General features: G+C 45.6%; 1 protein-coding gene across 3 annotated transcripts in view; it reads right to left on the reverse strand.

Moving 5' to 3' along the window:
- Positions 1 to 27,366, reverse strand: part of NVL (nuclear VCP like) — a 114,886-nt gene that overhangs the window by 44,152 nt on the left and 43,368 nt on the right. For all 3 annotated transcript variants that reach the window (XM_034666592.1, XM_011228917.3, XM_034666593.1), the window contains 3 exons: positions 24,840 to 24,959; positions 21,780 to 21,879; positions 10,465 to 10,571 (listed from right to left, as the gene is read on the reverse strand). In XM_034666592.1, coding sequence (XP_034522483.1) covers positions 10,465 to 10,571; positions 21,780 to 21,879; positions 24,840 to 24,959 — 327 coding nt within the window. The remainder of the gene's footprint in view (positions 1 to 10,464; positions 10,572 to 21,779; positions 21,880 to 24,839; positions 24,960 to 27,366) is intronic.

The following is a 27,366-nucleotide window of genomic DNA, read 5'->3' on the forward strand; positions in this document are numbered from 1 at the left end:
CACTCCCAGAAACAGCCAGGAAACAAAAATCAAAATTAATAGAAAACCTTGTCAAAGTCTAGGGGATACCAGAGCCACACCCTCTGCCTTAACCTGCATGGAGCCTGTAGAAGGGATCCTGGGGAAACACCAAAGCCCAGAGGGTGAACACTCCCTCGAGAGTCCGACCTCCCAGACCTCTGTCTGTAGCATCCAGCAGAAAAAGAAAGACAATTTTGCACCTTCTTTGGTGACATCTCTGAAGTTCAAGGGGTGGTTCAATATTGCCAGAAATATTTACTGTTTGTCCCTGCTAGAACTGACAAAATACTTAAAAGGATTGTTTTAGTACTTGTCCAAACTGGAGGCTGACACTCACAGACTGACAGGAATGTTTTTTCGGTCCTCTCCTCTGAGCTAAGCTAAAAAGATGTAACCAGACGGAAAGAAAATCCTTCTGTAGGCTTTGTGGAAGGATCCCTAAAACTCTTTAAAATACAAAAACTAACCCAAATATTTGGAGCCTCCCCTCCCGCAAGTTCACTTGATCTAGAACAATCTTTGGTGACTAAAAGCTACGTTCAGTTTGTTGGTTTAATTAAAATAGACACATCTTTGGAGTTATTAACACCGAATATAATGCAACTTCTGTTCCACTAGGGCTTACTAATCAAGTAAGTTCCTGGTACCTGTTACAAAATCGGAATGACTGACAACATTGGTGAAATTTTTATAAGTATTCAAAGCATAACTGTTAAGAATAAACAATTTATTCTTGTTGTAAATGGGAAGAATCTCCAGGTGAAATTTTCAGCAAATACTTTCCAAAGATCTTTTGGTTACTTGAAACTTTAGAGGTTTTTTGTTTTGTTTTGTTTTTTAAGTTAAATGATGAGTTAAATGAAATTCACTGACAAATGAAATGAAAATCATTCACAGATGTTCAGGTCATCCCCAAATGAAATACTGAAACATTATTAACACCAGGTTCATCTACATTTGGCTTCCTTTGCAGAGTAACAAAAGACATTTGGGTCTTTTAGAAAACATATTTTGTGTCACCAAAAAGTTTGCTGTGAGAAAACATACATTTCTAGAAATTATGAACAGTATTTGTAAATTTATCAAGGTACAGAAGGTACAGTCCACAATTGGTTACTTCTTAATTTTTATTATAAATTAAGGTTTTAAAGAGTTGAAAAACAATTTTATGTGTGGTCAAGGTGAGTAAGGTTGAACACATTTAAGGGTTAAAAAAGCTTTAGTACCAATATTGTACTTAGGTAGAACTAAACCTTAATTTTCTCTTATCTGCTGAAAAGACGAGTTTCCTTGGATTACTGGTCTGCTATTATATAAGAAATTATAGGGGCACCTGGGGCGGCTCAGTCAGTTGAGCATCTGACTCTTGATTTCAGCCCAGGTCGTGATCTCAGGGTTGTGAGATCGAGTCCCACATCAGGCTCCGTGCTGAGCATGGAGTCTGCTTGGGATTCTGTCTCTCCCTCTGCCCCTCCTCAAAAAAATAAAATAAAATAAAAAAGGAAATAATACAAGCATTTAATTTTCTGTATTTGCCCTAGAGGTCTTTAAGTGTTGCCATGGTTAAGAAGGTAACCAGATGTTTCACAGCGGCCTGTGATCCTATTTGCCCAAGTGTCTTAAACCGTTGAAATTTTTGACAAACTTCCCAATTTCAATTCTCAAATGAAGTCTTTTTACTTTAGACTTAATTTGAAATTGACCGAAGGGACCCTACAACAACTCCAAGAATTTTTTCTCTCCTTATAAAGAGGGAGATGTTGAACAACGGCTTACTTGCTATGTCGTCGCGGCGGGGGGGAGCCCTGCCGTGTTTACGGTGCACTGTGTTGGTACATAAGTCTTGCAGACATTACATAAGATTCCTGGAGTCTGGTATGTCCAGTATAATGTTACCATCGTTTTCCCAGTTGTCATTTGAAAATTCTGTCACAGAAACAACCAAATTGGGGCACCTGGGTGGCTCAGTTGTTAAACATCTGCCTTCAGCTCAGGTCATGATCTCAGGGTCCTGGGATTGAGCCCCGAGTCAGGCTCCCTGCTCTGCAGGAAGCCTGCTTCTCTCTCCCTCACTCCCCCTGCTTGTGCTCCCTCTCTCGCTGTCTCTCTCTCTTTGTCAAATAAATAAATAAATAAATAAATCTTAAAAAAAAAAAAAAGAACCAAATCTCCTGTCAATCCCATCATAATGGATTCTAACTGATCTTTAACAATAGATGTTTTTTGAAGTTGTCTGTCATTTACAGAGTTATTGTCTTCGTCAGATGCTTTCGAAATTATGTTCCTGCTAAAGTAGGTCATCTTCAAGGAGGCGCACAGAAAGGCCTTGGGCAAATACAGGTTTCTGGTAACTTCAGGATCATAAAAATGAACTGCTTAAGAATTTCTGGAACTAAAGGCAAAACCCGGATTCAAACAGAACAGGAATTAATAACACGGGACTGAATGAACTGAGGATTACAGTTTTTACGACTCTTGCTGGAAGCACTGCTGGTTCTTTAATATTTTATTTTTCCAGATTTGAGGAACCATAGATGATTTACAGCAGTTTGGTAAAGCCTTTGTAAACAAAGATGAAACATTTACTTTTCTCTCAGCCTGATCCCCCTAAAATTCAGAAATGAAGGTTAACTGTAGAGAAAGACTTATTTGTACCTTTGTCCATATTCCATTCCAATCCTGTTAACTGCCACTGAGACTCTGTTACACACCTGTGACTAGACCGGGTCCTGAATTTCAGTTTCCTCAAACATCTGCCCATGACTCTCCACAGTAACATTTCCGGTCTCCCCACCCTTATGAATTATAATCACTAACAACAAAGACTGTCTTCCAGTCTCCGTTGACTGGCCCATGCCAGGTGGCCCTCACCAGGCAGACAGCAGCCAGAGTTCAGGGCTCTGGACTCTGGATCCGCAGCACACAGCTGAACAATGTCACCTGACATCTGGTCTGCAGCAGCTGGAGACCTCAAGTCAAAGTGATAGGAAGAGAAGCAGGCAACCTCGAGGGGGACTGCTTCCTCCTAAGTCTCAAGATGAAACCTTCATACTTCAACTAACCACAAAACCCTTTCTTCTTCTTTTTCCTCCGCCCTGGTGTTGGCCTAAAAAGGTAACACTATCATCTGTATCTCCCAGGCCATTACTAAGCGGGGAGGCATGAGTAATCCAACTTCCAAATGACTGCTGGACTTGCCACAATGCTCCTGCCTCATCTACTCTCGAACAAACTCAGCCCCTCTCTACTGTGCCTGACTCTCTGAGCCTGGGGTCCGTTTTCCCGTCTCTGGTTAACAACCCCAAACCCAGCAAACCTTGTGTCCAGGCTCTACACAAAGAAAGAGAAACAAGGCATGGGTAACCAGAATAAAACCGTCCATGTGGTCTACAGACCCTTCAATTTTACTGGACTCCATGGCTATACCAGAAGGTCCTCGTGACTCAAAATTAGCTCCCTCTGGCAGGTCCCAGCATCCCTGAAACTGGCAGGAATAGATGTAAATGCGGCTAAGATCAGGAACTTCTCCTTAACTCTTGAAAATATTACGAAATCTGCTCCTAAAGCAGAGCTATCCAACAAAAGCACTTAGACTCTGGCCAAAGTTGTTTCTGACACTGGCATCGCCCCTGGATCATATTTTAGCTAAAAAAAGGGGCTGCCTGCGCTCTGGCCAATGCTGCGTATTGCACATTTCTCGGGAAGCTGAAACTTGGCTACATAAAGTCACTAAACGAGCCACTTAACGAGCTTACAAAAGTAATTCCTTCAACAGGGTCTTTCTCTGACTTGATTTTGATTGGTCTGGGTCTTGGGGACCATGGCTCTGAAATCCACTCCAGACAGTGGGAATTATCCTGCTTGTAACGACCAGAGGTGGCTCCCTAGCATGCTTTATTCTCTCAAAAGCTTCAGATGCACGTTCGTGGCCGCCGACCACCAAGCCCACAAGCTCCCTAGGAATGGAGAGTCAGGAAAGGAACGAAGAGAGTGACCCACTTAGAAGTCGTGAGCCTGAGGTCATGACCTGTGCTTACCACAGAGCACCAGCAAACAGAGACCTTCAGAGACCAAGCAGGGTGTGGCGCCAATGCCTTAAATTTGATCACATCTACAGGTAGGCTGAACCAATCAGATCAAAAGTGGGGGAATTGTTAAAAAAGAGACAAGGCCATGGACGGAATTAGTTGTGCTGAGTCCCAGTCAGCAAACCGAGACCTAACACCCAACCCAACTGCAGGTTCAGCCTCTCCCAGAAGGTGACCCTCAGCCCCAGGTCCCCACCAGCAGGGGCATGCCTGACGTGGGAAGGGATCCTTCAGCCCTGTGGTCTAGAACCAGTAGGTCCCCACTAGTGAGACAATACCCCCACCCTGTGACGGACCCTTCCAATCCCTTAGGAAGGTGACTTGGTGTGAAACGACATAGTCCTTCCTAATTACTTCCTCATCCAATCTCCTTTCTGCCTTAAAAAACCTTTCTTTTCCTACAGCTCTTCAGAGCTCCTTTCTACCTGCTGGATGGAACGCTACCAATTTATGAATCGATGAGTTATGCCAATTTGATCTTTAAATTATTTAGTTCGATTGTGTTGTTTAACAAGAACAATGTGAAAGTACCAATGGCAAAGAACTGTACACTTTACAACGGTTAAAATGTAGGCAGTGATGTTTCTGACACTGGCTGCAGATCTCTGCTTTTTCTAGCTCTCTCTCCTCAGGTAAGGGAAAGCCAAAGTGAAATTACATTACTACGTGAAGATAAAAATCTCCTGTATAGCGAAGGAAACCATCAAGGAAACAACAAGATAACGGGAGGTATTTGCAAATGGGAGGTATTTGCCAATGACATTTCTTATATGTCAAAATATATAAATATATGAAGAACTTTATACAACTCAACACCAAAAAACCCCTAAATAATCCTATTAAAATGGGTAGAAGACATGAACAGACATTTCGCTAAGGAAGATATCCAGACGGCAAAAAGACACATAAAAAGATATGCAGCATCACTCATCATTAGGGAAATACAAATCAAAACCACAATGAGATATTACCTCACACCTGTCAGATGATTAAAATTAACACAAGACATAACAGGTGCTGGTGAGGGTGCAGAGAAAGGGGACCCTTGTGCACTGTTGGTGGGAATGCAAACTGGTGCAGCTGCTATGGAAAACAATAAGGTTTTAAAAAATTACAAATAAAACTACCCTATGATCCAGCAATCGCATGACTGGGTATTTACCTAAAGAATACAAAAATACTAATTCAAAGGGATACATGACCCCAATGTTTATAGCAGCATTATCTACAGTAGCCAAGATATGGCAGCAGCCCAGCTGTCCATCAAGGGATAGATAAAGATGTGGTACATATACACGATGAAATATTACTCAGCCATCAAAAAGAATGAGATCTTGCCATTTGCAATGACATGGATGGAGCTAGAGAGTATAATGGTAAGTGGAATAAGTCAGTCAGAGAAAGACAAATCCCATATGATTTCACTCAAACGTGGAATTTAAGAAAGAAAACAAATGAACAAAAGGGAAAAAAAGAGAAAGAGAGAAGGGAGCAAACCAAGAAACAAACTCTTAACTCTAGAGAACACACTGATGGTCACGAGAGGGGGTGGGGTGGGGAGATGGGTGATGTAACAGATGGGGATTAAGGAGAGCACCTGTCATGATGAGCACCGGGTGTCATATGGAAGTGTTCAATCACTACAGTGTACATCAGAATCTAATGCTACACTATGTTAATTACACTTCAATTAAAAAGATGGTTAAAGTGGTAAATTTAAGTTAAACATATTTTATCATGATTAAGAAAAAGGAAGCTAGGACTCATTTACACTATTATTCCTATAATTCTGATTAAGCATTAGATGTTATAGAACACGGGTTCAAAAAGTATTTCATGTTGTACCATTAATTTTCTTTCTTTTTATTTATTTGCTTCCAAGATTTTTTACTATTTACTTATTAGAGAGAAAGAGAGAGAGAGAGAGCGCACACGAGTGGGGGGCCGAGGCAGAGGGGGAAGCAGGCTCCCCTCTGAGCAGGGAGCCCAACATGGGCCTCAATCCCAGGACCCTGAGATCATGATCTGAGCTGAAGGCAGATGTTTAACCCACTGAGCCACCTAGGCGCCCCTCTTTTTTATTTTTTAAAAGATTTATTTGTTTACTTGAGAAAGAGAGCATACAAGCCAGGGGACGGGCAGAGGGAGAGGGAGAATCTCAAGCAGAGTCCCTGCTGAGTGTGGAGCTCAACACAGGGCTTGATCTCAGGACCCTGAGATCAGGACCTGAGATGAAACAAGAGACTGGACGCTCAACCGACTACGCCACCCAGGCACCCCTGTAACTTTCATTTCAATGATTACATCTAAATTTAATCAGAAACCTATTCTTTGTCACATAACAGACTCTGGAATCAGAATGATATCTATTTACATAGTTGACCATAAAAAAAATAAAGGAAGGAAAATTAACATAATCTTACCACGATAACATGGTGACTGCCAGTCTGAAATTTCTTGCCAGTCTCTGAACATATACAAGGAAATGTACCTGTCTGTATCCTGCTCATCACTAAAATGGAAACTAGCTGAACATTTCAATATGCCTGGATTGCTGTTACGAGGTTCATAAACATTACCTGTTATTATATCTGATATTCTTAGCTCATGAAAATTTAACAGATAACGTTTCTAGGTGAGATATTAGTGTTTATTTTAGTCTTCTGGGACACACTATAAAAAATAAATGGGGAAATTTGGGTCTTTTAGTGGGATTTTTACCGCTATTTTAAAGACTATGTATTATCTCAAAGCACTTGACAGAAATTTTGATTACATTTATTAAGGAAGAAATAGAAGTTAAAAAAAATTCCCTTTGTCCAAGGGGGTTTTGGTGGTAAGCATTTTGCTACCACACCATTACCAGAGACATCAAAATAAGTAATTTGTTATTGCTAATTTTCTCTTAAGAAACAGACTCCAAAAGATACTGAGAAGTTGCTCTGACCTACAAGTCTTTTCAGATTTCTAGGACCAAGTATTTTACTGTCATCCCCCCCTTCTATTTCACGTATTAATAGGAGAAGAGGAAACTGTATATACAACAATCTGGGGGAATTTGAGTAAAAATCTGGCAAACTTTGGAACTGAAAGGGTAAACACTGAAAATGCCACTTTTTCTCAGTTTGGGCAGATGTGCGAAGAGCGTGTTCAGCAGGCGGTCTGACTGTGTACTTCCCCTGCAACTGGAGGTTTTGTGTCCTGTCCCGCTGCCCGCTCTGGCTCTAGCTGTGCACACAGACCTGTGAACGGGAACATCCCAGGCCCCGGGAGGAGGAGGAGGCGGGAGGGGAGGGAGGAACAGGGAGCGGGAGGATGGAGTGAGAGAGGGAGGAGGAGAGTAGGCTAGGTGTTGCAGGGTGAGCAGCCGTCTGCCCCGTGGGCAAGCGCCCAGGCACTGAGAACCCTCCCCCTGCAGGTCTGTGTATGAGGTTCCGAGGCTCCCATGAGAGCAAGCAGCACACCCTTAACTGAAGCAAAAATATCCACTGAGTTCAAAGAGAAGAAATCACTGAAAGCCCTCCTTTGCCTTTATCACTGACAGATGCTGAGAACCGACCACGGAACAGTCCGAACCACAGTGCTGCAGAAAGCGCCTTTTAAAGTCACACTGATTTTCCTATTAAAATGTCTTTCTGTTTTTTCTTTCCATAATCATAACTTGCCCGAAGACCACTGTCTCTAATTCTACACTCTTCCTCCTCAACCTCCACATTTGCACCAGGTAACTAATCTTAAAAAAAAAAAAAAAAAAAAAAAAAAAAAAATCCCCCCCCCCCCCCCCCCCATATACTGCATGCTCACAACAGAACATCTGGGAATACAAGGTGGTGGACAGAAGAAGCGCAGCCCCTGACGTCGGGCCCAGCCTGACACCCTCGGGGGCTCCACGCTGAGAACATCCGCACTCACAGCCAGCCGGTGGTGTTCCCCTGCTGACAGAACACAGACATCGACAAACACAAGCACTCTGCATCACCATATCTGAACGCAGACAAGTGTGAAAGCATCCAAGCCTCAACGACCAGACCCCCGTCCTGGCTGACACGCGTGAGTGACAGCTGCTTCTGCAGCAATCTCCATGTCCCTGTGGTCCAGCCTTCCTTCCGGGTGAGACTGCAGACATCCCGTCACAGCAATACGGCTGCCTTAAAGCGACTCGGAGCAAAGCCCCCTGCAGCCTCCCAGACCTAAGGGACCACAAGCCACCGACCCCACTGAGACGAGCTGCCCACAGCTCTCCCCGCAGAGCCGGTCCAGCCACAATGTGGGGCTGGCGGTCAGAACGGCACGGATGAAGCAGGACAAAGACCTGTGACCCCACCCCCGGGGCACCCGGTGCCCATATCTTGGCAGACTTTCTTCTTTACGCAGCTGAAATCCCTGGGTGGTTCAGCCCCTCTATTTCCCTCCGCACCACAGGAAGGGACGTGCTAGTGTTGCTTTATAAACCTGCGTATCACCTTGTCTAGGAGACGAGCTCCTCCGAGGGAAGGCCTGTGTCCGAGGCTTTCCCGTCCTCACCAAGCGCACACCACCAGGAGCACGTGCAGTTAGCACATGCTTGATGACTGAGAGATCCTTCACGTGCACAATATTCTATTATCTTATTCCCTTAATAATTTTGCCTTTGAGGTGGGGTGTTTTGAGCATTTACCCGAGTCTGAGGGCTAATAACTATGGGAAACAGCACCAGGATTCTAGCTGAAGGACATGTCAGGCTGTCCTGCGGTGCTGAGCAGCCCACAGAGGAGAACACGAGGGAAACAGCGACCGGTCATTCTGGGTCCAAACTGTGCAGCGCTGAACACCACACAGCTCCAGTCTGGCACGCCTCCTCCAGTCTTTGCCTTAATTAGTGCTGCCCCAGGGGCAAGAGTGGAAGGATTATCATGCCATCAGAACTACAAGGAACTCATGGAAACAAATTAGGAGTGCGTGCACATGCTCGTGTGTTTGTACACACATGCTTTAACCAAAGCAAGCAACACCTCACTAACACAGGCCTGGGCAGAGCCCAGGGCAGGGATGGAAACGCCGCTTGCACTCGTCACCGAACTCGCTGGCTGCAGAGACGCAAGGACACACAACGAGAGCAGGGTTATTTGGCTGTGGCACTATGGACGTTGTGGGTGGGATACTTCGTGCTGTGGGGCTGTTCTGTGCACCGTAGCTGGTTTGGTAGAACCATCACCCCAGCCTGGGCCCCAAAAAAGTGTCCCCAGACGTTGCCCGGGGATGGGCCTTTGGCGGTCAGACCGCCTAGGTCGAGAGCGCTGCACTGAAGCCATGTGTCTTCATGTCTCTGACCTGCAGCTGTGGGCTGGTGGCGGCCAGAGGGCTCTCCCGAACTCCCAGGCTCCAAGCTGACTCGTGCCTGGATACCGACCGAGCACCAGAACCGCAGGCAGCGTCATCTCCTCATTCCCAGCCCCTCATCCACTCAGCGGCCTGAGCGGAGAGCTTCTCCTCCTCTGTCTTTGCCCCTCAACCAGACCCAGTTCTCACACTCCTCTTTGCTGCGCCCCTGACGGCCTCGTGTCCAGAGCGCCTCACTGCACAGCCTCTGGCTTCACTTTCTCCCAGCAGCCTTCTAGACTGCTCTCACTGGGGCCTCCACCCACAAAGCTGGTCACCCTCGTGCCCCCTCCTTCGGGAGTAGCTGCCGACACTGCTCTATGCAGCTTTAAGTAATGACGGCCCGGAATCTTCCTCTGCTGATACAGAAAGAGACTACTACACACGTAAGGTTTAACATTTACTAGTGGCAACCAAATAAAGGCACGAACCATCTTGTCCGACTCTTGGTTTCAGCTCAGGTCATGATCTCAGGGTTGTGGGACTGAGCCTAGCGTCAGGCTCTGTGCTCAGCGCAGAGTCAGCCTAAGATTTTCTCCCTCTGGCCCTCCCACCACTCATGTAAACACACTCTCTCAAATAAATAAAGAAAATCTTTAAAAAAAAAAAAGTTGGCATATACAAACATGGAAGACGGACTCGACACTGTGACTGAGACTCAGTTTCCTTGGATATTTTAACGGGCCTGTATCTATTCACTTCTCAGCTCCAAAAGCTTCTATTCCATTTCAAATTTCTCTAAGGGCAATTTCTCTAAAGTAACAAAGATCTAAAAGAACAAAGAAGTGTGATTAGAGTAAAATCTCAAATATATCAGTTGACCATTTAACTCTAAATATCCCTTTTATTTTAAGCAAATAAAAAAATGGACAGTCTCTTCAATTATCAAAATCATTCCACTTTTCTTTGGGGAAGCAAGTATTTAAGGCTACAGATACTTCTCTGTATCTAAAAGGAGGATAAACATCCACAAAAACACACCATTTCCTTTACTCACTTTTGTAATGGTTTTTAGGATGGCCAGGCGGTCTGCTGGGGGTGGCAAACCCACAAAGAGTGTTTTGTCTAGGCGTCCGGGGCGCAGGATCGCAGGGTCAATGATATCTAGAGAAGAAGGGAGGATCAAGTGTACAATAAATAAAATAGAATCTTTTAAAAAATATAATTAACATGAAATGTGGGAAGAGGATTTTTTTTTATTTTTATTTTTATTTTTTATTTTATTTTTTTTTTTTAAGATTTTATTTTTATTTATTCAACAGAGACAGAGACAGCCAGCGAGAGAGGGAACACAAGCAGGGGGAGTGGGAGAGGAAGAAGCAGGCTCACAGCAGAGGAGCCCGATGCGGGGCTCGATCCCATAACGCCAGGATCACGCCCTGAGCCGAAGGCAGACGCTTAACCACTGTGCCACCCAGGCGCCCCAAGAGGATTTTTTTTAAAGAAAAATTTGATAAATTAGACTTTATTAAAATTGAAAGCGCCTCTTCATCAAGGTATATCCTTCAGAAAAGTCCAGCCCACGTTCCTGCCCAAACCCACGTGCCGCCAGGGTTCTCTGGCTCAGATGCGGACCACCACACGAGCCTAGAATTCCGGCGGGTTTCTCTTCTCGCTCTGACCTCGATACCTTCTCCCAATGCGGGTGGGGGGGGGTCCCATTACCCTGTCCTCAGTCAGGGCCAAATGTCACATCCTCCAAACTGGCCCCGTCTCTGAACTTCCCCTCTCTGGGACCCCCTGGAATGCCTCCAGGGTTATCTTCCTAAAACACCTGCCGACCCTCACCTGGTGCTCCCTGTGCAGAACCAAGCCCACATCTCTCACCACAGTGGGAAGGCCCTCAAGGACCTGATCACTCCTGTCCTAGTTCCATCTCTCTCCTCACATTCTCCACGACTCCCACACTCCTGACCAGACCTCTTACCATTCCCTAAACAACCCTAGAAGGCTCAAGCCTTCTTCTCTTTGCTCTCAGTGGTTCCTTTCTCCGAAATACTTTCTTCCTCATTTACAGATAGCGGGATTCTCAAACAAGACCTCCTCCAGGAAGCCTTCCCCGAGTCCCCCAGAAGAAACTCGCCTCCTTTGTGCTCACCAGACTCTTGGTACTAGGAGCAAAGAGCAAGCCCCAAATTCTGCCTGACACTGAAGTTCATTAGGAACATTCCTGATTCCTCTACAAAGAGCCCTTCAACCATTCCAGAGAGGCTTCCCATAGCTCAAAATGATAAGACCATTGTTCACAGGCAGGCGCACCTATAAATAATGGGTCTCGTGTTTTCTAATGAACACACTAAGACTTAACCATTAATTTATTTTTCCATAAAGAGGTAGAGTTCTGGGGCGCCTGGGTGGCACAGCGGTTAAGCGTCTGCCTTCGGCTCAGGGCGTGATCCCGGCGTTATGGGATCGAGCCCCACATCAGGCTCCTCTGCTGTGAGCCTGCTTCTTCCTCTCCCATTCCCGCTGCTTGTGTTCCCTCTCTCACTGGCTGTCTCTATCTCTGTCAAATAAATAAATAAAATCTTTAAAAAAAAAAAAGAAAAAAAAAAAAGAGGTAGAGTTCTTTCTAGATGAAGTTCTGATTCTGTTAGTTTTGTTCTTCAGTTAGCCAGGGGAAGCTAAATATTTAATGTAATGATCTTTCAACGTTCAACACATTACTGGACTTTCTCTTGAGATTCTAGGATATACTACTTGGAAATATGGAAGAGAAGGAAAGTTGATTGCGTTAACACCTGCAGCAGCACAATGGAGCACTATCCCACAGGCCTGGGCACCGTCTTACCCTACAGGGCGATGGACCCCATATACTCAGGTCTCAGGAAACCTTTGCAGTTTAAAAAAATTACTGAGGACCCCATTGAGCTGTTGCTCTTCCCTGACACCCTTGGTCCCCAGGTAGCTGCTCATCTGTTCTGTCACTACAGATTAGGTCACACTCTAGAATTTTATAGATGGGCAAGCACGCACTATGTACTCTGCTTTCTTTTACTCAACGGCACTGTTTTCAGGTTCCCCTAAGTTCCTGTGTGCATTAATGCTTGATTCTTTCTTTATGGCCGGGTAGTATCCCACCGTGTGGATATGCCTTGATTTATTTTTCCATTCCTCTGTTGACACTGGTTTCGTTTTGGAGCACTCACGTACAAGTCTTGGTGTCCTCTCTGGTGAGTCCCTAAGTGTGGGATGCACAGCAGTCTGGCCACATCACACTGCAGGAATAGGCCGAACTTTAAAAACACCAACAAACTGTTTCCCAATCTAGCTGTGCCACCTTACATCCCCGTCCTTGCCAGTACTCAGTACAGTCTTTCTAATCTTAGTCAGTTCCTCTAAGGTGTGTAGTGGTGTCTCACTGCGGCTTTTCGCCTGCATTTCCCTGACGACTGACGAGGCAGAGCACATTGTCATGTGCATCTGCCGCCTGTAAACCTACTACAGTGAAGGGTCTGTGCAGTCTTTGGCCAATTTTTAATGTTCTTCCGTTGTTGAGTTTTGAGAATTCACTCTATGTTCTGGATATAAATCCTTGATCACATTTACATTTTGTAAGTATTTTCTCCCAGTCTGTGTGGTTTGTCCTTGTGTTTGCTCAGTGGCATCTTGTGAAGAGCAGTTCAATTTATCCTTTTGTTCTAAAAGATTGTGCTTTTGGGGTCACATCTAGGAAATCTTTGCTTAATCCACGGTAGGAAAACATCTGTCCTGTTTTCGATCAGGAGTTTTACAGCTTTGAGTTTTCACTGGTCTTTGATTCATTTTGAGTTTTTGCATGTGGTAAGAGGTGTGTGGATTAAAGGTGATTTTTCTTGCATATGGATATCTTTTCTTTTTTAAAAATTTTATTTATTTATTTGAGAGACGGAGAGAGAGAACACGAGCAGGGGGAGTGGGAAAGGAAGAACCTGGCTTCCCGCTGAGCAGGGAGCCCAAAGTGGGGCACGATCCCAGGACCCTGGGATCATGACCTGAGCAGAAGGCAGATGCTTCACCAACTGAGCCACCTGGGCGCCCCTTCCATATGGATACCTGACTGTTACAGCACTGTTTGTTGAAAAGGCTATTCTTTGTCCACTGCATGGCCTTTGTGTTTTTTTTTTTTTTAAGATTTTTAATTATTTATTTGAGAGATACATGCTGCAACAGGGATGAGCCCTGAAAACAGGATGCTGGGCGAAGGCAGGCAGACGCAACAGCCCCATTACGTAAGCTAGCCAGGACAGGGAAGCCTACAAAAACAGAAGCGCTGCAGGTGGGGGAAGGATGGCGAGTGAGGGCCAACAGACAGACTTCCTTTTAGGGTGACGGAAATATTCTAAAATCAGATCGTTGGGATGGCTGTGGGAGTCTATAAATACACTCAAAACCACTGAATCTTGTACCTAAAACAGGTAAAGTTTATGGCATGTCACCTCTCAATGAAGCAGATTTTCTTAGAAACTGGATCCATCCTCAGACTAATGAGACCATCGATAATACGTTGAGTGAAAATAATTACAAGATCGGTTAGCCTTCATCAAATAGAAGTAGGCCTCTTCTTATGATTCACTAAACAAATACTCCCTGGGTTCTCTTATGCGCCAGGTTCCTGTAACCCAGCAAGAGTGATGCCAGGGCCTAAGCCATCTTTAAAAGGGAAGTACTGTGCCAAAGGGCAAGATACACAGGTCTGACCACGGCCACAAGGCAATGCCGTGACCCAAGGCCAGACAGGTACGGGAGCACGGCAGCTTACTCGGAACTCAGAAGTGGCTGAATATCCTACAAGTATGAAGTGAATTTTCCTTGTAAGCCACCCCCCCCCCGCCCCCGTCACCTGACAGTTACTAAGGGCTTACAACAGATAGGGACTCTCAACTAGAAGCTTTCTCTCAAATGTAAAACTGTAGACCTACTTCTTGTCCAGAAGTTTATCCATCATAATGTACTTACTTCTTTCTTCACCTGAGCTGTATACAGAGGGCAGAAACTTTCTGGATCCTGTGTGGCTATGGGAGGACACAGACGGCCGCCAAGCAGAAGAAACAGTAACAAGCCGGCGTGGCTATTCGGGTCTCACACATATGCGTGCTGGGCAGCAGTGTTTTTAACCAGCCAGACGGGGGTGGGGGGGTGAAGCGGGAAGAGACAGTTCCTCGGAGCCAGTACAGAAGAATGGAGATCAGTCAGGGTGTCTGTGGTCTAGATGTACTTTCTGGGTTTGAGCTGGGGAAGCAGTGTTTTTCCAGGGCAGGCTGTGGACTGTGGCAGACCACACAACACAGGAGAACTGTCGCGGGTCCACAGAGCAACCACAAGATGGAAGGGTGACAGAGCAATCTTTCACTTACTTTCTAAAAACCAGTACCTCAAAAAGTAGGGGAAAAATTAAAGCAGAAATGGAAACTAGGAGAAAAGAAGAAATTTAAAAGACCCATTCAGGAGGTTAAGACTCACGAAGTGTTGCCTGTACACACAAAACAAATAAACAAAAAGTCACATAAGGTGCGCCTGGCTGGCTCAGTCCGTGGAGCATGTGACCCTTGATCTCCAGGATGTGAGTTCCAGCCCCACGTTGGGTGTAGAGATTACTTAAATAAAATATTTTTTTTAAAAAGTCACATAAAAAGGATCAGGATGACATAAAACTTTGAAGAGAAAAAAAAGCATGTCCTACAAATTATGAAAAAAATGTTTTCAACTCAAAATCCTGTACTCAGCCAGGCTACCAATCAGTAATGAGCATGGAAGAGAGATACCCTCAAATATACCAAACTCAAAAAGCCCAGACTGGAGACAGAGCAGAGAATGCTCCAGAAACAAAAGCAAAATACACCACAGACACAAATAATACTGACCACTGTCTGCATATCTGATGAAGAACAGAAACAAAACAAAGCAAGAGAAAGAAAACGAGAGCTCCTACATCTAAGAATGAAAAGGTTATGCGAAAACAGAACCCTGATCACAGTACAACTCCTGGGTCCACAGAGAGAAATAGGTACACTGTCCTGGTAACATAAACACTGACTGATGATTCAACCAAAAGTTGTGCAGAAACCGTATTATCATGTGGAGACGATGGGGTGGCAGTGATGGTGGCCGCGTATGGAGAAACAGTGAATTTAACAGAGACCTTCGTGTGCCTTAGAAAGTAGTAACAGCAGCATATGAAACTGATAAGAAACAGCAGTATGAGCATATTTGAAAATATGGAGAAAATACAGAAGAAACAGCTCCCGGACTTTACCAGTGGTTTCCTCTGGGCAGGGCAAGGGAGGGTAATTTTATCTTCTGCTTTTCAGTGTCATTTGAATTTTAATAGCTGTCTTCCTGTGGGGTTTCTCTTTTCATGCTGGACAGGACAGTCTCAGAGAAGGCCCAGCGGAGAGCTCACATTTCCACCCCTCTGCCCTCCCCAGGTCCCTGGGGGTTGCGGGGAAGAGTACAAGGCTGAGGGGGTACTAGCGGAGGCCCAGTGGGAACAGGGCACTTATTCATTTCATACATACCATCCTATGTACCCACCTTGGGGAGTGTGAATGGAGGCAGAGTGAGGAAAAGAAACACAGAAGCTGGACCAAGGAGATGACCCAGATGTTGGGAGTCACCTGACGAGGGCTTTACTGCCACCACAATAAAAGCACATACGGGAGCAATCATGAAGAGGATTCAAACAACTGAAAAAACCCCTGAAGTCTCAGCAAAGAAAGAGAAGATATGAATAAGTAAATGGAAAATTTTCAACTACAAAACTTAACGAAAGGAAAACCTCACTGGACGGGGTCAGTGGAACCATGGAGATGACAGAGAGAATCCCTGTACCTGAAGAACAACAGAAATGACCAAATCTGAACACAGCGGATGGAAAAAAACAGCAACAGAGCCTCAGCGGCTTATGCGACTATAACAAAAGATCTAATGTGTGTGTCACAGGAGGCCAGGGAGGGAAAGAGAAAGAGCTTGAAAGTATTTGAGGGGCGTCTGGGTGGCTCAGTCTTGGTTTCAGCTCAGGTTGAGATCTCAGGGTTGTGGGACTCTGCACTGGGCGTGGCGCCTGCTTGGGCTTCTCTATCCCTCTGCCCTTCCCTCCTCTCTCTCTGTCTCAAATAAATATTTTAAAAATACAAAATAAAATTAAAAAAATAAAAGCAGAGTACAGTGACACCCTCCTTGTGCAGTTAGGACATTCAAACGACAGCAAGTCTGTGTTCGGAAACCACAAGTGCTGGCAGGACATGGCACAATTTTCATGTAATGGCAGACAAGAACTGTCAACCCAGAACTCCCTATCTAGCAAACACAGGCTTCAAGAAAGAACTTGAAATCAAGACATTTGCAGGTAAATGAAAACCAAGAAAATTTGCTACAAGTTGAACATACCTAAAAGACTAGCTCAAGAAGTTCCTACAGCTGTGAGTCTGAGCCCCACACTGGGTGTAGAGATTACTTAAGAATAAAATCTTAAAAAAAAATACAACCCAATTTTAGAAAATGGGCATAAGACAGAAGAGATACTTCAGTGAAAAAGATATAGGATGGTAAGTAAACACACAAAAAGATACCACACACACACAAGATACCAAACACACATAGCGGCTGATGAGCCATTCGGGAAACACAAATCACAACCACGCTGAGATACCACTATGCATCTCTCAGGATAAAATACAGGGACAACATAAAATACCAGAAGGAAGCCAACAAGCTGGACATCTCATTACTGACAGAGATGTCACACATATACTTCCCATATGACCCAGCCACTGTGCTCCTAGACATTTATTCCAGAGAAATCAAACCTTAGGTCCACGCAAGAACCTACTCACATGGAGGCTCATGGTACGTGTAACCAAGAGTGGAAACAACCATGACGTCGCCGTGGAAGAGAAAGGTCAAACGGTGCCCCTCCCCTACGACTCAGCACTCAACAGGAGCAAACTGCTGATCCACGCAAGAACCTGAATCCATCTCAAGGGCATTATGTGAGGTGCACACAGCCAACCTGAAAGGTCACATTTTGTATGATCCCTTTTACATAAACTCTCGCAGTGACACGGTGTAGGTAAGAGTAGGTTAGCAGTTGCCTGGAGTCACGGGTAGAGGACAGAGGCGGGCATGACTGTTGAGGGCAGCTCCAGGGAGATCTCGGTGCTGACGGGATAGTTCTCATCTTGACCGCTACGGTCATTACAGTTATCTGCACGTGTGTCGAACTGCACAGAAATAAATACACGTTATACAAACGTCTGTGTCCGGGTTTTGACACGGTGTGCGGTGCCACAGTTATACAAAGTAAAAAGCAAAAGCAGCCACTATTTTATAAAAATAGAAAATACAGAAGAAAATGAGATGGTACCACTTCCTCACACAAAACCCCCCATGGCTTCCCATTTCAGCAGAACACTTGCGCACCTTCAGTGGCCTCCAATGCCCTGCACACTCCCCATGCGTGCTCATCTCACTCCAGGCACCCTGCCTTCCAGCTGGTTCTGCAACATGGCAAACATCCTCACACAGGCCTTCACACTGACTGCTTGCTCTCTACCTGAAGCGCTCCCCTCCCAGACTGCGTGGTTCCATCCTTCACGCCCTCTGGGTTCATGTGAAAGAGGACATCAACTGCCTCTATTTTGACCTCAGTCTGTACTTTCTAACTGATTAGCTCTTCTTTGCAGCTTATCTCTCAACTAAAGCAAAACGCTCAGCAGGCAGAGCATGTCCTGGTGGGAACCGAAACTACCACCTCAAGCAATAGGGATTGCCCTGACGCCAGCAAGACCCCACCTAGGACTGACCCCCAAGACAATGATCAACCTGACCTTCACCGCCCACCAGCACAGACCCACTGAGCTTTGTCCCACTCTTGTCTTATGCAAACCTGGACGTTGGATGTATTTTCAGCACTTTGCAGACAGTCTTAAGACACTAGTCAGCTCTCTTCCTGGTGCTGGTCTCACTGAAATAAACTCCTTTCCTGTTTTACCACCAATTGCCCCTCTGCCTTTGGCTGTATGAGTGGCGACTGGCAGAACCTGGTCTGTCTGGGACTCCCGGAACCAGGTGTTTTTGCCCCCCTGCACCCCGGCTATACGTGCTCACAGACCACTTCTGAAGAAGCCTTCCAGGACCATCATATCCAAATTAGCATTCCTCCCTCCAACTACCCATCATCTTCTACCCTCTGACCTTGGTTGGCTATCATTTACTCCAGGTGCCCCAGCCCCAAATCAGGATATATACAATTTTTGTGAATTGTTAGCCTTGAATTCCCAAAGCTTAATAGGGCCAGGCATATAGTAAAAAAAACGAATAAATATTTGATGAATGAAGGAGTGAATGTGCTGAGAAATTACAGAACAGGACACTGATGTGATGGATCCTCAACACTGGACGGAAAGGGGGAGCTACAACGTGCTCGATGAAACAGAGAACATGAGAACAGAAACGTGCATTCGAAGAGTTCAAGTCACCCCGTTTTTCACGTTCCCCCTCCCCTGCTCTTGGATCTGAGCCTCCCTGTCACTGTCCCCCAGCGGTGCCTTCAGGATGCATGGCAGCTTCCACTCTTGTCTCTTGGAACCCACTGGTCACATGAGAACGAGGACGCAGAACTCCCAGGGGAAGCCACACAGAGGCTCAGAAAGAGGATGATGAGTGGAGGAGGGAGACAGAGATACCAGAGCAAGGCCAGGGAAGGGTACTCTGGCCCTGCCACACCCACTGATGGTGTGTGGATCACGGAAGGACCCTCCGGACAAGCCCTTCCTGACTCCTGACCCACAAAATTGTGGACAAAGCAAAAAAGGTGATTTTAAGTCAGTAAGTATTGTAGTAATTTGACACGTGGCAAAAGTTATTAGGCAAGAAGAGATTTCTGAAAGCTGGGAAGAAAGCAACACTGTCACACAACAGCACACAGGGAATAGAACTGCCAGTCATGCATACAGGTGAAAGATCTAGAACAGCGACTTTGGGATTTCTGTGGGATTTCTGTAGGCGGCAAGGCAGTGGGATCTGCTCTTGGAGATAGAGGGACAGGGGAGGGGCAGAGCGAGGAAGAATGTGAGGGATGCTGGAGGGGACAAAACACAAGCACATTCCTGTCATCCTTACCAGGGGCTAAACTCAGCACAGACCTGGGTTTTACAGCTAAGAATCCAGAGGTGCTACAGATCAGGAAACATGACCTAGAGAAAAGGAAATGCTCCTGCACCGACCGGAAGGAGAGGATTCAAGTAAAACCCAGGGACACTGAAGGACCTACTATTTCCTAGGCTACAGAGATTAAACTAAAATGTTTACAGTAATCAAACACGAAAACAGTGAGAGTCACTAAAGATACTACAGACCAGAGTATCTTCTGGAAATCTGTATCCACTTAGAAAAGGTAGGGTGTGATTCTGTGCAAATCTGATAGATTTTCCAGGTTTCCTCCAGGGCGGCTGTGAGTGCGCGGCCTCAAGACTGCTCCTATGCGGTCACCAGGAGTGCTCTTGGCAATGATGCAAGTCACCAAGCAGCTACTTGCCACACCCCCGGGGAGACCAGGGCCAGCACCACTTAACCTGCAGGACAGTCCTGCCAAGTGTGTATTACTCCCCTCATCTTCCAGATGAAGAGACAGTGGTATACAGAGGCTGATGTATGATGAGCACATTTGCTCTTCCTTCCTGTCAGAAAGCTTCAACAACGCCCGGAATTTCCTGAGGGGTGGGAGTCTTTGTTATGCTAATGAAAGGACCCAAGGTTGGCCCCAAGATAACTCCGAGATGGGCGGGCCAGTTATCAGAAAGACCAACCCTGTGATTAGAGGGTTGGAATTTGGACCAGACCTCTGGGGAGAAGGGGCGGCAGTGGAGATGGAGTCAGTCAACCATGACTACATAATAAAACCCCCCAGAGAAACTCTGTAAGCAGAGCTCAGGAGAGCTTTCCAGTTGATGAGCATACTGGGGTCAGGATGGGGGGTGTGCCCGGCTCTGAGGGCCTGCACTGCCCCCTCCCAACCTGGCCCTATATGCATCCTTTACAACACCCTGCAACTTTAAGTACAGTGACCCTCAAACAATGCGGGGTTAGGGATGCCAACTTCCCCGCACCTCAAAAGTCTGCGTGTAACCTTCAAGTCCCCAAAAACCTTCTAGTAGCTACTATTGACTGGAAGCCATGCTGATAACGACAAGTCAATTAACAGGTATTTTGAGTGTTCCCTGTATGATGTGTCGAATTCTTATAATAGAATATTAAGGAAATCATCAGGAAGAGAAAATGCATTTACAGGACTGCACTGTGTTCATCGAGAAAAGTCTGTGTACAAGTGGACCCATGTCATTCAAACCCATGCTGTTTAAGGGCCAAGTGTATGGTGCTTTCCGGCATTCTATCCACTGTCCAATTGCAGCTGGCTGGTCAGAAGTGCGGGTGTCCCGGAGACACCACTCGTGAGGACGTGGGGTGAGAAGGGAACCCCTGGACTCGCAGGATCTGATGCCAGCTCCGTGTGGTCAGTGTCAGGGCTGAACCACAGTTGACTCTGCTGCAGTCAGACCGGCTGGGGTTGAAACAGAACAGCAAGAGACGAAGCACCACAGCCAGGACTCAAACCCCGCACGGTCTGATTCCAAAGACAGTACTTTACTATCATCAATTTTTCATCTTAAAATGAAGTGGCATATAATTCATGAGGATTTCACCTGCCAAAGTAACTCAGGAGAGCTGAAAGAACAATTTCATCAACAGCTGGCTGACACAGTTAACACCCGGATCGATGCAGGGGCAGCTGCGACAGCCAGAGGCTCACGTGGATAGCAGAGGATTAAACAACAGGAAGAGAACTCGGGACCCACATTAAGAGCCACCTAAGCACGTCTGAAGTGTGGAGCCCTTTCTAAACCCCCCACCACACTGAAGCTTACACACAACTTCAAGTACTAGTTAAATGCAGGTACAGGGACATGATGCCAATATAAACCCTTGAAAATCCATCCTTGACCTTCAGAACCAGTGAGAAGAGTCTGGTTCTTGTTTCCTATGAGCTTGAGAGAAACCATAGGATATAAATCCTGATAATACTCATATGGTCACAAGTGTACATTCAGAGTTTTCTGCCAACTAGACTCCCTTCTGAGCACCAAAAGAGAAAAAAATCTCACGAAATCTAAGCAGTAATACTCTATTTTTTACTCTAGCTTACACGGAAGCTTCCTAAGGTTTTATTTCAACTTATGGCCAAAAAGCGACTTCCTAAACTTCATCTTCCATGACTAGGATGTATGTAAATCCCATTGTTTTCAAAAGCTGAAAGTTTCGAGAGCACTCACTCACCTGGCCGGTTGGTGGCTGCCATGATGAAAACCTGCTGCCGAGCTTCCAGACCGTCCATCTCAGTAAGCAGCTGATTCACCACCCGGACACTTGCCCCCGTCTAAAAATAAATAATAAATACAGCTCCATCAGAGCCCAATAAAAAAAAAAAAAACAAACCACATCACCATGTTTTTCCATACAAAATGAAGTATTTGCTAACTTGAATGAAAGCTTTTGTCAAGAAGTTAACCGTGATCATTTTCTGAGGGGTGCTGTGCAAAAACATATTCTCATCAGGAACTCCCCTGAGTCCTGTTACCTCCTGTGCCAGGAGGAAGCTGAGGCTCAAAAAGGCCACCTGTCCAGTCCTCTCAGCTGGACTCAGGCAGGCCCGGCTGACCCGAGTCTCGTGCCTCTGAAGTATTCAAAGATCTGTGGGCCGCAAAGGACTTCCCGTGGGTTAAGCACAAACTCAAAATGGAGGAATCCCCTAGGATGTGAGACACTCCTGATCTCTGGGCTGGGGCACAGAGGCTTTTCCTCTTTTCCTGGAAACAACACTACAAAGCAGAGCGACCCCAGGGAGATCCAGGGAGGTGGTGGACAGAGGGGTAACTCACTCGGAGACAGAAATACCCTGAATGCACAATGGAGGAGATGAGAGAAGTGGGGCGTGTGTGTGTGTGTCTGTGTGTGTGTGTCTCTGTGTCTGTGTGCATCTATGCGTATGTCTGTGTCCCTGTTTGTGTGTGTGCCTCTGTGTCTGTGTGTCTCTCTGTGTCTGTCTCTGTCTGTCACGACTGCTCTTCTTCAGCAGAAAGTCCACAAGCAGAGATGGTCGTGAGTTTAGCCGTGGATTTCTCCAGAAAGTAACTGGTGCGCGTCACCACTCCTGGGAGATGTGACACCAACAAATCAGAGAATGAAGACAATTATAATCCAGACTCAAAACAGTACAGCAGCACGGGGCAACAACCAAACCCTGTTCCACCTCAACAAGATGAAAGCCTCAGAATCAGTGTAGGGACAGGGTGACAGGTTTTACTATATGAAAATTGTAACAGTGCATGTAATGAACAAATTAAAGGTAAGTGAAAAGACTGGGGAAAACAGCACCAACACACACTGGACAATGGACTCATTTCTGGAACACATAAAAGCTCCTAGAAATCAAAACAAAATTTTAAGAGCAAAAGGGTCAAAGTATCTGATCAGGCAATTTATAGAAGATGAAATACAAATTCACTGAAGATGATCAACCTTACTGATAATCAGGGACATGAACACTAAGATTTAACATGATGTTTTGCCAATAAAATTGACAGAAATTGTAAGGTGGTAAGATGGGTGCCACTCGTTGCCGACAAAGGTGGAGATGGTGGTTTCACACACTGTTGGCGGGCACGTGTAACTGGTAGGTTTTGTGAAGGATGGTTCAGTGTTAGCTTTCAGAACATAACACATAGACATCTACTCTGAGATCCCACTTCTTAAAACTCTCCCACATGCACAGAAATATGTGTAAGAATGTTACTTCAGTTCTGTTTGTAAGAGAAATAACTGGAAACAGTGTGATTCAAGAAATATTTCTGTTTCCAGACTGTGGAATAGTTATGTAATCGTCAAAAAATTAAGTTCTTAAGTACATGGGAAAATCATCAAGATGAATGACCACATTTATATAAAAGTTTACAGAGAAAGTTTTAGAATGACAAATACCACACACAAAACTGTTGGCAGCAGTAACTTCCAAGGAGAGTAACAGGGAGAAAAATGGGAAGAAAGACTCTCCATCTCTTAACGCTTGTATTTATTTGAATTTTCTCACAAGTACGTGTTCATGTATAACCTGTATAATAAAAGAATACATTCAAATTTAACATATTTTCAGAATCCTCCTCATGTGAAAATGTCAACAAAGCAGAACACGTGTACTGGAATACGGAAACGTGTGTTTGTACACATCCAAGAGAGAGCGAGAGAAGCCAGATGTCAGGAGCATGGCCCCCGGGGCCCCAGACCTCTCCAGGGCAGGCAGTGGACTGGACGTACCTCGGTGAACCCCTGCAAATTAAATTCCCAGCCGATGACAGATAGCTGCAAACCCAGGACAGGGCTGCTGACAAATGAGGGGCTTATGCGGAGCCACAGAGATAAAAAGTAGTCAGACCCAGAGCGCACCACGCCCCAAGCAGCAGGATATAAAGGGCAGTGCTTTGCTCTGGATCCCACGTGGGATTTAAAATGACACAGAGTGCAGGGCAACTGGGGAAGGGCCTCTGCCCTGGCCACCGACGTCACCAGAGACAAGACTGTGGAAGGATTTTCTGGGACGCCAGTGAGGACTCCTGGATGAGGAAACAATCTCGCTATGACATGAATCACACGGATATTAGTCCAGTTTTGTTCTTGCAACTCTGGAAGGCTTCTGGAGATTCTAAGTGAAATGAGGCATTTAATAACTGTTTTACAACCTTCCAGGCATGCACAGAACAACTATTTGAAGATAAATCATAAAAGAAATAAAATCACCCGCCTACTCATCTTGCCGTGAATGTCCTCATCAGATAGTCTTTGCTACCTGTTTCAGAAAGGCTGTCTGTTCCTCCCATGAGGCTTCACTCCGCTGTGGACTCTGAGACAAGTGTCCCTGTGATAACAGCGCATCCAAGCACTCATAGTGCCGAAATTCCTACCAACGGTGACTCAACCCAGTGATGCAGGGGGAGTCCAGAGCAGACAAGGAGCAGGGCTGAGTCTTAAAGCCGGGCCCTATTTCAACGGGATCTTAAATTACACTTTCTCCTGTCTCCAGAAGCCATTTGCCTGAAGAGAGTCAAGATCATGAGTCCGGGTACTTGAAGCCACATCATTCTTTTTCCCAATCGCTCACCTGAGTGAACCAGACGAGTATAACCAAAATCATGTACACAGAAATCGATGCAGAGGCCAAGGAAAACCAACTGTCATTTCCAGGACCTCACTCTGAATTACTAGGTTTCTTCACTGCAAGAATCTCAGCGTTCTTAGGAATGACTTTGTAAGAACTCACAAAAGGTTTAGGGCTCTTACACCTACCTCCCGGTCTGACCTTCGAGGGCACAGGGCATCCACTTCGTCAAAGAATATGACACAGGGTGCGGAGCTCCTGGCTCGCTGGAATACCTGGCGGACTGCGCGCTCACTCTCACCAACGTACTGACACAGCAAAAACAACAGAGACTGGTCATCCTTGGGGTTGGGGCCAAATCACAGTAAAACTAGTTCTAAATGACATTTACGTACCAGAGTCTAAAAAGCATTAGGTTGACCACATGCGACTGCTGATACATACCCATTTTTGATGCATAAAAACAGCCAATATGCGGCTCAACTTAATAAAATCAGCTATTACTGACGCTTATAAATTTCCTCGTTTGCAAAACAAAGGCAAAGTGAATGTAAGGTCTCCTCCAGATCAAAAATAATCCTGTAATTCTATTGTATTTTAGAACTGATCTCCTAAGCTTTAAGCACATAAGATACCCAGCTGTAACTCTCCTGAATTCAGCAGTGTTTTAACTTCCATTTGCTGCTCTGCCACATTTTCCACGTGGTCACGTTGTTAACGGAAGGGCTACTTTGTTACACAGCATCAGAGAAGGCAGGTAAGCCAGCGAGGCCTCCAACAGGCTTCGTATGACATACTGTATGTTAAAGTCTACCTCAGGAGCGCCCGGCTGGCTCCGTCGGGGGAGTGTGCAACTCTTCATTTCGGGGCCATGAGTTTGAGCCCTACGTTGGTCGTAGAGAATACTTTAATAAAAGCTTTAAAAAAATGAAATCTAAATCAAAATGTAAAACAGTAAGATCAGTCAAGAAATACAGCAATTCACAAGCAGCTATAACATTAGGACTAATCCGTACAGGAAGTTGCATGTGAGAATATGGTCTCACTGTTGGTAAAGCGTTAAGAAATTGTTCTTGTAATGTTTCGAACTGGTTAACTAAGAAAAGCAGTTGTTTTCCACAATACAACTGCTGAATAAGACAGAATCTGAAAACTACATCACAAAGTACTTGCTGTGTTGTTTTATGATAAAGTCACGGTGTGAGGCACACTGCGGACGACAGTGATGAAAGTGTTTTATTGTCTCCCATGAGTAGAACTGTCCTTCCCTCATGGCTGGGCTGTCCTGTCCTTTCTCAGACTTCTGCTCATTGTGCTTCTCATGTCTGCACTGTTTCCCCACCTGCCCCCAGTTCTCCTTGTATTTGAGAGGGTCCCGACTGTCTGCCAATTCCTTTCCCTCACGGCGTCTCTACTTCTGTGACCTGCAGCTCGTCCACCCTTGCTGCATCATAGCAGGAAGTCCTTGGAAAGCACAAGTCACTTTCACATTCATCGTGATCATCACACCCTGTGCACTGCACAAATACAGCAGACTGGTTCAGTTTCCTAAAGAATCTAAGTCAGCCCAAGTTACATCTGGAATGCTGAACCAAAATCATCAGTAGGTATTTCACAGGAAAAGCTAGCAGTGAGCTGTCAGAGGTAATGTCTCCCACAGGAACAGACAGAACAGTCAATATGGCACAAGGACTGTGGACTTGGCAAACCACAATGACCAAGAAAGGAAAACTTAATTTAGGGGAAGGTAAACCTCAAGTCTCAAAAGGACAGATTAAAAGGTCAATTTTTCTTAACAAAGGCGACAACGATTAAAAATAAGTAAAAGAAAATCCCACTATCTTGGCCTCTAAGAAATATTTCAGGGACGCCTGGGTGGCACAGGGGTTAAGCGTCTGCCTTCGGCTCAGGGCGTGATCCCGGCGTTATGGGATCGAGCCCCACGTCAGGCTCCTCTGCTATGAGCCTGCTTTCCTCTCCCACTCCCCCTGCTTGTGTTCCCTCTCTCTCTGGCTGTCTCTATCTCTGTCAAATAAATAAAAATCTTAAAAAAAAAACAACTTATTTTGAAGAGAGAGGGAGGGAGAGAGAGCACCCTCATGTGGGGGTAGGAAGGAAGGGGGGGCAGAGGAAGAGGGAGACAGAGAATCTTGGGCAGACTCCCCGCTTAGTGCAGAGCCTGACGCAGGGCTCAATCTCACCACCCTGAGATCATGACCTGAGCTGAAACCAAGAGTCAGATGCTTAAGCAACTGCGCCACCTGGGTGCCCCTTCTAATTCCTTGTCTGCCATTCAGTTTTCAACCCTGATAATCTGGCTTTTGCAAACACAATTACTGAAAAGTATTCTCCCTAAAGTCACTAATGACCTTCTAGCTGCCAAACCCAAGGTCCTACTTTTAGTTCCTGGTTCTCCTTCTCATTACACCGACCAGGTTGAAGAAGTTAGCTTCCCCCCAGTTTTCAGGCTTAGAAAGTACTGGGCACATGCTCCCCCTTAGGGAGACCAGCCTGCTTTGCCAGCTTTTCCTTCCTTGCCCCAGAGCCGTCAGGGGCCCCCCCACTCAACGCCCCCCCAACCCCGCAGCAGACCCAGCCTATTCCATCCCAAACCTCAGCACTCCAGCCTCACATCCATGCATCTGCTAGACATCTCCAGACCCCCTGAGTCCAAAATTCCCCAGAGCAAATGCATTTTCTAACCCCGAGAAGTTG

This window comes from Ailuropoda melanoleuca, chromosome 8 (assembly GCF_002007445.2).
Source record: "Ailuropoda melanoleuca isolate Jingjing chromosome 8, ASM200744v2, whole genome shotgun sequence".
NCBI lineage: Eukaryota > Metazoa > Chordata > Mammalia > Carnivora > Ursidae > Ailuropoda > Ailuropoda melanoleuca.